The sequence below is a fragment of the Myodes glareolus genome, chromosome 9 (assembly GCF_982192425.1).
Source record: "Myodes glareolus chromosome 9, mMyoGla1.1, whole genome shotgun sequence".
Classification (NCBI taxonomy): domain Eukaryota; kingdom Metazoa; phylum Chordata; class Mammalia; order Rodentia; family Cricetidae; genus Myodes; species Myodes glareolus.
Genome location: NC_142034.1, coordinates 40,477,493 through 40,491,664, shown reverse-complemented (window position 1 = coordinate 40,491,664; position 14,172 = coordinate 40,477,493). Strand labels below are relative to the sequence as shown.

At 41.1% G+C, this 14,172-nt stretch overlaps 2 protein-coding genes across 2 annotated transcripts in view; one reads left to right on the top strand and one right to left on the bottom strand.

Moving 5' to 3' along the window:
• Cct6b (chaperonin containing TCP1 subunit 6B) overlaps positions 1–11,204 on the bottom strand; it is a 43,943-nt gene extending 32,739 nt beyond the window's left edge. Inside the window, exons 1-3 of the mRNA XM_085695530.2 lie at positions 10,939–11,204; positions 9,113–9,176; positions 6,799–6,933 (exon numbers count right to left, since the gene is read on the bottom strand). Coding sequence (XP_085551656.1) covers positions 6,799–6,933; positions 9,113–9,176; positions 10,939–11,075 — 336 coding nt within the window. The 5' untranslated portion in view covers positions 11,076–11,204. The remainder of the gene's footprint in view (positions 1–6,798; positions 6,934–9,112; positions 9,177–10,938) is intronic.
• On the top strand, positions 11,193–13,483 carry Znf830 (zinc finger protein 830). Its single transcript, XM_085695531.2, has one exon. It carries the CDS (start codon positions 11,228–11,230, stop codon positions 12,344–12,346), a length of 1,119 nt encoding a protein of 372 aa, XP_085551657.1. The 5' UTR covers positions 11,193–11,227; the 3' UTR covers positions 12,347–13,483.
• The last annotated feature ends 689 nt before the right edge of the window (positions 13,484–14,172 follow it).

The following is a 14,172-nucleotide window of genomic DNA, read 5'->3' as shown; positions in this document are numbered from 1 at the left end:
CCACTTGTTTGGTTAGAGTTACTCCAAGATATTTTATGCTATTTGTGGCTATTGTAAAGGGTGATGTTTCTCTGATTTCTTTCTCAGTCCATTTCTTACCGGTGTAAAGGAGGACTACTGATTTTTTTTTTAGTTAACCTTGTATCCTGCTACATTACTGAAGGTGTTTATGAGTTGTAGAAGTTCCTTGGTAGAATTTTTGGGGTTCCTTATGTAAACTATCATATCATCAGCATATAGTGTGTTTGACTTCTTCTTCTCTGATTTGTATCTCCTTGATCTCCTTTTGGTGTCTTATTGCTCTAGCTAGGACCTCAAAAACTACATTGAATAGATATGGAGAGAGTGGACAACCTTGTCTTGTTCCTGATTTCAGTGGAATCACTGGGAGTTTCTCTCCATTTAGTTTGATGTTGGCTGTTGGCTTTTGTACATTGACTTTATTATGTTTAGGTATGTTCCTTGTATCCCTACTCTCTCCAAGACTTTTATCATGAAGGGATGTTGTATTTTGTTGAAAGTTTTTTTGGCATCTAATGAGATGATCATGTGGTTTTTATTTTTCAGTTTGTTTATATGGTGGATTACATGGACAGATTTTCATATTTTGAACCATCCCTGCATCTCTGGGATGCAGCTGACTAGATCATGACTGATGATTTTTTTATGTGTTCTTGGATTAATTTGCCAGTTATTGAGTATTTTTACATCAATGTTCATGAGTGAGATTGGTTTGTAATTCTTTTTCTTAGTAATGTCTTTAAGTGGTTTGGGTTTCAGGGTAGCCTCGGACCAAAAATAATCACATAGAAACTGTATTATTTAAATCACTGCTTGGCCCATTAGCTCTAACTTCTTATTGGCTAACTCTTACATTTTAATTTAACCCATCTCCATTAATCTCTGTATTGCCACATGGCAGTGGCTTACCGGATAAAGTTCCAGCATCTGTCTCCAGCAGGGCTACATCCAGCATTCAGTTTAGTTTTCCTTGCGTACCTTTATTCTCTGTGCAGGCCCAAGACAGTTTCTTTATTAACCAATGGTATTTACAGCATAGAGAGGAGAATCCCACATCACTTGATTTTCTTGAAGAACCAACTCTTTGTCACATTGATTTTTTGTAATGTTTTCTTTGTTTCTATTTTGTTGATTTCAGCTCTTAATTTAATTATTTCCTGCCATCTCGTCCTCCTGGGTGAGTTTACTTCTATTTGTTCTGGAGTTTTCAAATGTTCTGTTAATTCTCTAGTGTGGGATTTTTCCAGCTTCTTTATGTAGGCATTTAGTGTTATGAACTTTCCTCTTAACACTGCTTTCATTGTGTCTCATAAATTTGGGTATGTTTTGTGGTCATTATCATTGAATTTTAGGAAGTCTTTAACCTTTATTTCTTCCTTGACCCATTTTGCTTCAGGTGAGTATTGTTTAATTTCCATGTTTTTGTGGGCTTTCTAGAATTAGTGTTGCTGTTGAATTCTAATTTTAAGTCATGGTGATCTGATAAGATACATGGGGTTATTCCAATTTTTTTATATTTTGTTACCTAGTATGTGGTCAATTTTTGAGAATATTCCATGAGATGCTGAGAAGAAGGTATATTCTTTTTATGTTTGGATAGGATGTTCTATAGATATCTGTTAAGTTCCTTTGATTCATAACATCTGTTTAGTTCTCTTATTTTTCTGTTAATTTTCTGTCTGAGAGACCTGTCCAGTGGTGAGAGTGAGGTGTTGAAGTCTCCTACTATTAGTACTATTAGTGTGTGGAGTTTGATCTGTGATTTAAGCTTAGAAGTGTTTCTTTTACATATGAGGGTGCCCTTGTATTTGGGGCATAGATGTTCAGTATTGAGATTTTCTCTTGATGGATTTTTTCCTGTGACTAGCATCAAATGTCCTTCTTTGTCTCTTTTCACTGATTTTAGTTTGAAGTCTATTTTGTTAGATATTAGGATAGCTACACCAGCTTGTTTCTCAGGTCCATTTGATTGGAAAATTTTTTCCCAACCCTTTACTCTGAGATGATGTCTGTCTTTGAGCTTAAGGTGTGTTTCTTGTATGCAGAAGAAGAATGAATTCTGTTTTTGTATCCAAACTGTTAGCCTGTGTCCAAATTCACAATCTTCCTGACTCAGCTTTCCCAGTGCTGAGATAAAATGTGTGTGGCACACTGCTTAGCACAACAATCAAAGTATTTTTTCAAAAGCTGCAGCTACATCTAGGCACAAAATATTCCTTTCAACACAGAGGGAAGAGGCTGCACAAGTGGACTTTGAAAAATGTGCATCACAGTAATGGCTCAGATAGCCAGCTCATGCCTGCATTAGAATACATTCAGAACACCACAGAACTTCTGTTGTAGTATTGCCAGAAATTAATAACCTGAGCCTAATCATGAGGAAACGGGCAATATCAAGTAAGGCACTTTCTACAAAATAACTGGCCTATGCAACTTAAAAGTAGGAATGTCAGTCAGGTGTGATGGCACACAGTGTTAGTCCCAGAACTTGGGAGGCAAAGGCAGGTGGATCTCTGTGAGTTCAAGGTCAGTCTGGTCTACACAGTGAGTTCTTGGTCAGCCAGGGCTATGCAGAGAGACCCTGTCTCAAAAAAAAAAAAAGTAGCAATATCAGGATTGGAGAGATGTCTCAGGAGTTAAGAGCACTTGTTGCTCTTATAGACAACCTGGATTCAATTTACAGAGCCCACATGGTGGCCTACAATCATCCATAATTCCAGTCCCAAGGGATACAATGTATTCTTCTGAATTCAAAAGACACAAGACATACATGTGATTGGCATACATACATATAGGCAAAAAATGCACATACATAAAATAAAAATAAATCTAAGATACTTTCAAGTATCAATTCCAGGCCAACAAGATGGCTCAGAAGGTAAAGGTACTTGCCACCAAGAAGGACAACCTGAGTTTGCTCAGGACCCACATAGGGAAGGAAAGAACTGATTCTCACAGGTTGACCTCTGACCTCCACACATAACTAATAAGAGTAATTTTTTTTAAAGCAGCAATGCCGTGAACTCTAAATGGCACTTCAGGAACTAAAGGGAAATGACAACTAAATACAATGCATTACCCTAGAGCTTCCTTTCTCTGGGAAAGACACTCTTACGACAAGTGGTGAAATTTGAAAGAAATCTGCAGACTGGATAATAGTATTCTCTGTAGCTGTTGATGCTAAGATTAATTTCCTGTTTTATATACATATACTGTGACTATAAATGAGAATTCAGTGATTCTAAAAATTATGCTAAGTGTTGGGAATACATGACTGTAACCACAGCGCTTGGAAGACTGGAGCAAGAAGGAGGTGAGTTAGAAGTCAGTCCCATCTACACAACAAGTTTGAGACCAGACCGAGCTACACAGTGAAACCTGTCTCAAAAAAACAAAACAAAACAAAAAAACACCACAATAACAACAAAACAGAAGGAAAAAGTCACACTGAAAGTAGGACACATTGCAACTTGCTCTCACCCATTAAGAGAATGATTAGACCTAGTATTAGTTATATGTCTCACAGAAAACATAGCAGAGGTACAATAAAATAATGTTTTCAGAAACCTGGATAAACACTATACGGTGACTCTTTGTAATATCCTTGCAACTTTTCTGTCTGTCTAGAACTCTGATAAAAATCAAATTTTTCTGAGGCAGTGTCTCATCCTGAGCCCAAGCTTCCCTCAAACTTGCAGTCTCCCTGCCCCAGCTTCTTGGTCCTAGAGATACAGGCATGGACCACCATGCCTGGCTCACAAAACTAAAAGGTCTTCAAATACTGTTGAGACCGAGGATATAGTGTAGGAGTAGAACAATTGCCTAGGATGAGAAAAGTCTTAGGTCTTTGAAATAGTCATCAACAGAAAAAGCAGCATTATTTATTCTCTTTTCAGTGTGTTTTTGTGTATTTTCCATCTTTAATGTATAGGGTGTGGATGCTGGAGACTATACATGCCACAGCATGAGTGTGAAGGTCAGAGGACAACTCTGGACCTTTAGGAATTGGTCTTTGCCTTCCACCTTGCTTGAGGTAGGGTCTCTTTTATTGCCATACTTTCCAGGCTTGCTGGCCTACCAGTTTCAGGGCATTCTCCTGTCTCTGCCCCATCTCCTGTAGGGTCACTGGGGTTACAGACAGGTGCGGCCATGTGCAGCTTGACAAGGTCTGAGGATTCAAACTCAGGTCCTCACACTGGAACAGCAAGCACTTTACCCACTAAGCCTCCAACTCTCCACCCCAAATACTTTTTATTTTGCAAAATAATACACAAACCCTGTGAAAGCATGAACCACATGAAAGGCATGCATCCACTTCATTTCTTTGCGTTACTCCTATAATACAGACACTGAGCATTTGTGCTGGGCATAATTCTAAGGGCTCTATGTGAATTATCTCATTTGAGCCTCTCAACAATGGTATAAAGTGGGCACTATTACCATTCTACACAGATAATAAAATTTGACTTACATCAACAAGCTAGTTCAGAAAGGGAGCCAAGATTTACATCTGTAGGACCCAATACTCTAATTCAACCTGTGCTATTATTGTTTGTAAAAATTTCCTCAATCTAAGTCCTCCTAACCACTCATCTGAACTATTAGGAAAGCCTCCAGTTGTGAATTCCTTAAAACTGTCCCCAAATATTTAAAATGTCTGTCTGTGCACTGCAGTCACTAATATGCTACCGTTTGGTCTACTCAGTAGTAAAGTCTGAGTCTCTACAGCAGTAAAGCATCCACATCTCTAAAGGCTCCATGCTCCTCACCCTCTGAGACTGTCTTCCTCTTTCTTCCACAACCTCTTCACTCTCACACACATCCCTTAAACTCCAGAAGCACCAGTGGGTATAGTTCTGCACTAATGTGAGAGTGGAGCTTCAGCCTGGAACACCACGCACCTCACATTCCATCCTGAAGGCTTTGTGTTCAAGCTCCTTACCTGGATGTTTCCTGACGACTGCGGGCTAATTAGCATCTCCATGTGTCCCTGGTGTTTCTATCATACCCTGTGCCTCGCTTTATTAATGTTCAGAAACACACTGTGGATCTGCTATCATCTCACCACTGACTCTCCTTTCTTCCTCACACTACCCTAATTTTCAGGAGGTGTCCATCTTTCACCTGTGCTTCAAGGGAACGATAACCCTAGCTCAAGCAGTGGGGTCTAGATGGTTATCAACTCCCCCCGGCAATGGTTATCCGCTTACGATGAGAATAAAACTAAGGCTAACCCAAGGAAGGATTCATACACTGTATCTGGAGAAATGTCTCTCTCTTGACCTCTCCTTCTCAGTCTCCCCAAAGGAAGAAGTAGCACTGACTTCCTCTGATTGTTTGAACCACAAGATCCAAGTTAGAAGGAAGCTATATTACACTCAGAAGAGCTTAGAGACCAAAAGAACCTGGGTATTTGATGGTTGGTTGCATTTATAAATTTACCGGCCACAGACCCTACCTTATCCCTCACTGTTCTCTTGTGTGAGATGATGATTTCTGCAGAGTTAAGACAGTTTTAGTCAAGTTTCCACTATTTAAGCTCAATCATTCTAAACGAGATAAGTTACAGGCACTGAATAGATAATGCCCAGTACTAAATGGAACATAAAGAAGCCAGAATCTCCACTTTGACCAGGTTCTGCTTTGCCCAGATAGTCTCTGAATAAGAGGGGGCACTCGAATGATTATAGAAAAGACATCTGCAGTGTTGAGGAAAGAGCACGACTGAGCAAAGGCAGACACAGAAATGTGGGTGACGACCCCACAGGGCGGTGAAGAGATGCGCCCAGAGAGGTGGTTTAGGAAGGAAAGACGGACGAGGAAAGTAAACACAGGCACAAGGGGAAAATCCCCCAGTAATGTTTCCCCAGTTAATTTTAAAGAAATATAATTTTGTTCCAACTTTAATAGTAACATTTTCTTTTGTAAGCATGATTCATGGGTACATGGGAAATTTTCTTTTTTTAACCTTTCTATACATCTCTAAATATTTATATTTTTAAAAGTATATAATTACAATAAAAGTGTGAGAGCCCAGTTTTCAATCCATCCCATCTTGACTAAAGATCAGAGTTCAAACCTATTTTTGTTCTCAAGAATGAAGGATAGGATGTTTGACCAAAGCCGTGGCAACTGAGAGCTTTGCTCTAGAAGGCCAGACAACAGGATGTTTGCCTTTGGGCATGCTTACTAGGTGTTTGTAATTACATTATGCTTGCTTGTTCCTTGTATCATGGGAGTCTTGTGCCCCCCCCTTTAGATTTGGGTATATAAGGACTGAGAATGATAAGCTCGGGGCTTTTCTACAGCATTCACTGGAAGCCCTCCTGACTCTACCTTCGGTCACTTGTCTATTTCTTTCCCCAGCCCTCACTCCCCTTCTCAGGAAAGTATGGACCAGCAAAATGTCAGTCCCAGCAAAAAGGCCATTACTTTGGTGGAAAACAGAAATCAGTTTCCACTTATGACTACCTAAGATTATCTTTTTTATAAGTCCATTTTTTAAAAGATTTATTTATTATGTATACAGTATTCTCAATACTCTGCCTGCAGGCATGCCTGCAGGCCAGAAGAGGGTACCAGATCTCATTACAGATGGTTGTGAGCCACCATGTGGTTGCTGGGAATTGAACTCAGGACCTTTGGAAGAGTAGGCAGTGCTCTTACCCACTGAGCCATCTCTTCAGACCCCTAAGATTATCTTAATTACAATTAGTTCTTATTCTCTAAAATTAAATTTTAAAAAAAATTCTTTGAAATAGTGTGAAATTTTAATACCTCAGAAATGTAAAGATCGGCTTGCTTGAGCAATTCCCCAATGATCAGGACATTGGAGGTGGTACCATCTCCTGTGACTTGGTCCTGGGCTGCTGCTACTTTCGCTATGATGGAAGCTGTTGGGTGCTGAATTTGCTGGAAAAGGTAAACACAGATTTAAAAAGACAGGGACTATGACAAAGAAGGCCACTAAACCCAACATAACCCAAGGGTCAATAGTAAAATTAAGAAACAAACTTCATGTTGCACATTTACAAGTTTTACATTATCAATATTTAGTAAATGTCAAATCCAAAATTTTAAAGTTGAGAATTAATGAGGTTTGAACATTTTATGAAAGTCTTTGCTTAAAAATGCAATGACATTTACAAGAAAAGATTACGCCCTTCAATCTCAAAGATGAATACATATATGAAAATGGCAAAGGACTTTTTCTTTTTCCATGATTACAAAGACTATAATGAAGTGCTCCAAAGATGCTATTAATTTGTAAGTATCCCTAAGCTATTAGACTCCAAAAACATTTGAAAATAGTCAAATTTCATTCTGTTGATGTTTAGTCCAACAACCATATCTCAAAAAATGTAGTTTTTAGCTGACAGCCTTATCTTAAAAATATCAATTGTGAGCCAGGCATGGTGATACCTGCTTTTAATCCTAGCACCTGGGAGGTAGAAGCAGGTGGATCTCTGTAAGAAAGGCCAGCCTGGTCTACAGAGTGTGTTCCAGGACAGTCAAAGATACACAGAGAAACACTGTCTTGAAAAAAATTAAACAAAGAATAAATACACATACATACATACATACATACATACATACATACATACATACATACAAATTGTGGAGGGAGGGGAAACAATGACTGGTACGTAAAATAAATTTAAAAGTTAAAAAAAATACAAATTGTGGTGCTGGCCAGTAGTGGTGCACACCTTTAATCCCAGCACTTGGGAGGCAGAGACATGTAGGTCTCTGTGAACATGAGACCAGTCTGATCTATAGATTAAGTTCCAGGATGGAAAGGACTACATAGAGAAATCCTATTTCAGAAAGAAAAAAAGAAAAAAGAAAGAAAGGAAGGAAGGAAGGAAGGAAGGAAGGAAGGAAGGAAGGAAGAAAGAAAGGAAGGAAGGATGAACTGTGGGACTAGAGATAGCTCAGTCATTAAGAGTATGTTCTGTTCTTCCAGAGAAGTGGAGTTTGGTTCCCACCACCCACAACAGGAAGCTTACACTTGCCTTAAGTCTAGCTCCAGGGAATCTTACACCCTTTCCTGGCCTCATCAGGCACCAGCATACACATGGCATACACTCATACAGATAGACATTCATACTAGTAAAATTTAAAAATCAATGAATCTTTAAAACTACAAACTGTAAGATCGAAGCTATCCCTTAGTGGTAAAGAGCACTTGGCTAGCACATGAGAGGGCCCAACGCTCAATACCTAGCATTGCAAATATTATTTTTAAAAAAATTTTCAAGACAAGGCTTCTCTGTGTGGTTCTGGCTGTCCTGGAATTCACTCTATAGACCAGGATGGCCTCAAACTCAGAGATCCACCTGCCTCTACCTCCCAAGTGCTGGGATTAAAGGTGTGCAACACCAAGCCTGGCTAAAATAATTTTTTCTTTCATTTTACGTGTACTGATGTTTTGCCTGGATGCATGCCTGTGTGAGGAATGTTGGATCCCCTAGATCTAGAGGTACAGACAGTTGTGCATTGCCATGTAGGTTCTGAGAATTGAAGCTGGGTCCTCTGGAAGGACAGCCAATGCTCTTAACCACCGAGTCATCTCTTCAGCCCACAAAGCTATCTTTAAATAAATAAACTTGCATATGACATACAAAGTGTACCCTTTCCGGGGCTAGAGAGATGGCTCAGTGGTTAAGAGCATTGCTTGCTCTTCCAAAGCTCCTGAGTTCAATTCCCGGCATCCACATGGTGGCTCACAACCATCTGTAATGAGGTCTGGTGCCATCTTCTGGCGTGCAGACATACACACAGACAGAATATTATATAATTAATTAATTAATTAATTAATAAAAAAGTGTACCCTTCCCACGCAACGTTGAACCCAGAATCTTGTACATGCTAGGGAAGTGCTCTACCACTGAGCTGCATTCCCAACCTGTGTGCCATGTTTTAATTAAGGCTTATAAATTTTATTAAAGGCAGCAGCAGATGGGCATTGTATCGAATGCCTGAGTCCAACACTCAGTAGCCAGAGGCAGGATTATGAGTTTGTGGCCAGTCAGGGTTATACGGGCAGATCCTGTCTCAGAAAAGAAAACAAAGCAGAGCATTAGCTCACCATCTCATGAAGGAGTACATTTCCATCTTTTGTGAGTTTGATATCACCTGCCCCAGAAACCAGCCTGTTCAAAGAACAATGGTACTTATTAACTCCACAAGTCAAGACTCAAAAAACACTCCCAATTCTTGCCATCCACTGTTCTAAACACAGACGACTGGGCTTGGAAACTCCACATCGAATGGGGTGATACTGTGGTAATGACTACCACTTGCATCCCCTAGAATTATTTCTCCCAGATGACCTTATAGTGATTTCATTCCAAGTGGAGCATTTATGGGCTTAGAGAGTAGTTGATGGGTCATAAACATTGCCTAATGAAAAGTATAAAACAATGCACAAATCTGCAAATTTCCTGTACGTTTTTATTTTGGTAAATGTCATAATTCAGTCACTGAATTTTGTTGCTTCATCCTTGCGTTTATTAGATGCACCAAGCTCTGCCAATTCCACAATTTAAAATACCTCTGAATCTTAGCCCCTTCTCTCCAATTTTATTATCATTTCTAGACTGCTTAGATAGCCATCTTGTCTCCAAATTTGAATCAACTCCTTGCACTATATTTTTCTAAAAGGCAATGTGACTTAGTTTCCTGATCAACAAGCCTTCAATGATTTTATGTTCTCCACCATTTTCAAGGTAAAATTCAAAGTAATTTAACAGTAACATACTTGGCCTTTCCAAAACGCTCTTGTTCTATCGACCATCATTCCCACAGCAGGTTTTCCAGTCCCCTTAATGCATTATAATGTTTGTTTCTGATGGATTTACACCACTGGGAGGCCTTGAGTCCCTTCACCAACTGCCCAACTCATTCTTTTAGAACTCTGATCAAACATCACCTGTTATTTGAGAGGTTTTTCCTTCAACCATTAGTAATTGGACCCCTTTTCACTGTAAAATCGTTTGCATCTATATATAATTGACCTACCTGTCATTACTATGTCCTTGAGATGCTATCTCAAGGGCTGCAGAGATGGCTCAGCAGTTAAAAGCACTTACTGTTCTTGCAAAGGATCTGATCTTTGTTTTCAGCACCCATATCAGATGGCTCACTCAAGTTCGGGGATCTGATACCCTCTGACCTCTGGGGGCATCTGCACACACCTTATGCACATAAACTCAGACAGACAGGTGCATATAAAATAAATCAATTTTTTTTTTTTTTAGAAAAGAATAGAAACTCTCTCATCTGTTTTCCCAGCATCTGGTCTTAAGTGACCTCGTTTACTATTAATGTTAGTTTGTTCATTCCTCTCGGGGTGCCACTTTGCTAAGAGACCTTTTCTTCTCCCCACTCTCTTTTTTTCCTATGTAAAACAATGGTGCTAAATAAACATGTCCAAATTGATGGATAAATATAAAGAACTCTAGGTACAGAGAGTTGCAGGAACTTGACTACTAAATACTAACAGAAGATGGAACTTAAGTTTGAACCTATGCCTGCCTAGCTCCAAAGCCAGTACACCACACTGCCAAGTCAAAACAATCCTGTCTACGGTGGGGCTGCAGTTCAACGTTTGCTGAGCATGCCCACAAGGTTAAATACATCCCCAACAGGAGAAGGGTGGAGGAAGCTCCAGAAGCGTTCAAGGCTTAACGTTTACAGGGAGCCACGGTATGAATAGCTGTTTATGAGCCCTAGTGAAAAGAAGAGGGTGATACAGCTACTGGTGGGGCCTTTTGTCTTGGGCGAACAGGCTGAAGATCTGAGAGCAGAATGCGAGAAGGAGGAAAACTGCAGCTTTGTTCGCAGGTCTTCACTGAACATCATCAGCCTCAGAGGGCGCCGCGACAACCCACATACACCCTAGCGGCATCTCACATTTTTAGCGCGCCCTTAGGACCCAAGCCGGGCCGCAGCACATCCTGCAGCCCTCGGGCGGCGCAGACATTCACAGCCAAAGCCTCCTGGCTGCGCGTCACCTCAGCCCCAGGGTTGGCGAGTTTGATCGCTGCCATGGTTCAACGGTCCATCCCCCAACCTGCCGACTCGGAACCCTGGCGCCACGCCCACACTCCTGAGCTTCGGCCAATCGGCCCCATAACAGGAAGTGACTCTATCACGCCTCGCCGGGACGGAAGTCAGAATCGCCTGACTCCTTGACGCAAAAATGGCGTCCTCCACCTCCGCTGGGACTCCGGCAGGGAAACGGGTGGTGAATCAGGAAGAACTGAGGCGGTTGATGAGGGAGAAGCAGCGCCTGAGCACCAACCGGAAGAGGATAGAATCCCCGTTCGCCAAGTACAACCGTCTGGGGCAGTTGAGCTGCGCACTTTGTAACACTCCGGTCAAGAGCGAGCTCCTTTGGCAGACCCATGTTCTGGGAAAGCAGCACCGGGAGAGAGTAGCCGAGCTGAAAGGCGCCAAGGGGGCAACTCAAGGCCCGTCGGCCAGCGCAGCGCCTCAGCCCATCAAGAGGAGAGCGACGGATGTGGAGATCCAAGACACCAAGAGAGCCAAGCCTTCCGTGGGACCTCAGGTACAGCCCTCCACCTCGGCTTCGTCTGCCAACTTTGAGAAATCGGGAAAGGAGGCCGCTAGGGCAACCTCCAGTAAACCTTCTGGACTCGGTTTACTCCCTGATTATGAAGATGAGGAGGAGGAGGAGGAAGAAGAGGAGGGTGGAGAAGGAAGGAGGGACAGCAGCAAGCATTTTACTGATGCACAGGGCAAAGACAAAGAACACTCGCTTGCCCCTCCGAGGGAGACAACAAGCAATGTGCTGCCAAACGATCCCTTTAATACAAACCCTCCCAAGGCCCCCTTAGTTCCTCATTCAGGTTCCATTGAGAAAGCAGAAATACACGAAAAAGTGGTGGAAAGGAGAGAGAACACCGCCGAAGCATTACCAGAAGGGTTCTTCGACGACCCTGAGGTAGACGCAAAGGTCCGCAAGGTTGATGCCCCAAAAGATCAGATGGACAAAGAGTGGGACGAGTTTCAAAAGGCCATGAGGCAAGTCAACACTATTTCTGAAGCTATAGTTGCCGAAGAGGATGAGGAGGGACGGTTGGACCGGCAGATTGGAGAGATTGATGAGCAGATAGAGTGCTACCGTCGGGTGGAAAAGTTGCGGAATCGCCAGGATGAGCTAAAAAACAAACTTAAAGAGGTTCTGACCATAAAAGAATTGCAGAAAAAGGAAGAAGAGAACGTGGACAGTGATGACGAGGGAGAATTACAGGATTTGCTGTCTCAGGATTGGCGGGTGAAAGGGGCTTTGCTGTAAAGTTTTGAAGATCCGAGTTGTCCATCATTCTCTGCTGCCCCGTAAAACAGTGCTGTGTCCTAGTAACTTGGGTTACTCGGTCCTTGGGTACCCTGAGTTGTGGAGATAAAATAAGCCACTGAGCAGTACTACTTTGGGGAAGGTACTGCGGTGCTATTTATTATAAAATATTCGAGGTAAAACAGTTTGTGACATTTTTGAAATAATGACCGCAAATTGCCAACTTTTTCGTGTTTACAGGCATAGTGTTGATTTTTCAGTTGTAAAATCTTAAATTGTAAATACTGTACATAGCAAAGCATATATTTACATAAAGTCACTGTTTGAAACTTATAAATAGAAATCAGACAAAAAAAGACATGTTTATATGACCTCGATGTACATATATATTTTTGAGCCTTAAACTCCAAGGGTTGGAACTTTGGGGAGGTTATTTTTAAAAGGCTACTCATAAACATATATATTTTTCTTAAATCGGTGAATGAGTATTTTGTTTTCAAAAACATACTTCATGAGATCACTGAGAAAAACATGTCACAAATGCCCAGCCTCCTTAAGCCAACATTTCTTTTGATAAGACCAATGATTGTAAAGTGTAGGTCTGTATCACTTGTGAAACTTCTGATTAAGTGCGGACTGTCAAATATGTGTGGACTGTCAAATCACCTATGAAGCTGTAGTGTCTGAACCTTAGCCTTAGATTCCATAAATGGGGTTCAGATGACAGTATTCTTCAATGTTCCCAGGTTATTCTAATATATGCCTAGGTTGGAGAGCAGCTGCCCTATGTTCAAATCTGTTTCTCTATTTTCTCAGAATTTGTTTTCCTCCAACATGGTCTGTAAATGTACTGTACTCCCTGCCCCCTGTGGTGCTAGGCACCCTACCCAGGGCCATGGGAACTCTAGGCTTGTACCTTTTATTTCTACCCCATTGAGTCTGAAGCCGATTTTTGTGGTAAATTAGGCTTGTGTTTACAGGTTCTTTCAATTGTAGGAAGATGTTTATGCTGCTTAAATGTTGATGTTGCTTATGAAAGCAGTGACAGTTGCCTTACACTAGCTGTTGATAGTTTAAAGTACTCCACTTTGGAGGACGAGATGTTCAAAAGGAAAATAAATAGCAGTGTTTAATATACAGCGTGTTCAAATTTAATAATAGCTAAGACATACTGTTCTAATTATAATCCAGACAGGACCCTGAAAGTACTTTACATATAGTAACCCATTCTAGTTCCGACTTTATAGGGGGAAGCGCCAAGGAAAAGGGTCTGGAAAGCCTTGAGAACTGGATGTAGTGACTCACACCCGATACCCTCAGCTTTCGGGAAGCTGTAGGAGATGGGTGAAGTTTGGGAACAGCCAGACTACAGGACAATGTCATGACTAAAGTGAGGGGGGGAAAAGCCTTTAATTCTAAAGAATTGCTCCTACAGGCAATGTAAAAATAAATGGAGGATTTGGGGTATGTTTTTGCTTTTAAGCAGAAGAATTCTGTGATGATTGGATGTACTCCAGTTGTATATGGTATAGAAGGAACACAGGAAATTATGTGGAAACTACTTCAAAAGTAAAGTGACTGAGACTGGTTAGTTATGGACTATATGGGGGAAAGTAACAATTTCTCAGGAAGAGCTAACATTTCAGTGATTAGAAGTAGAAGAAAATAAATATAGAAAGGGATAAGGATAGGATGCCAAAGGATATTCTTCTAGATACGGCTATCAAGAAGACTGTCTGACGTGGTGTGTGCCACACATCATTAGTAATCATGCTGCCTGTGACACCAAGTCTGAATTCTTTATCTGCCTACTGATTAGTTATAGC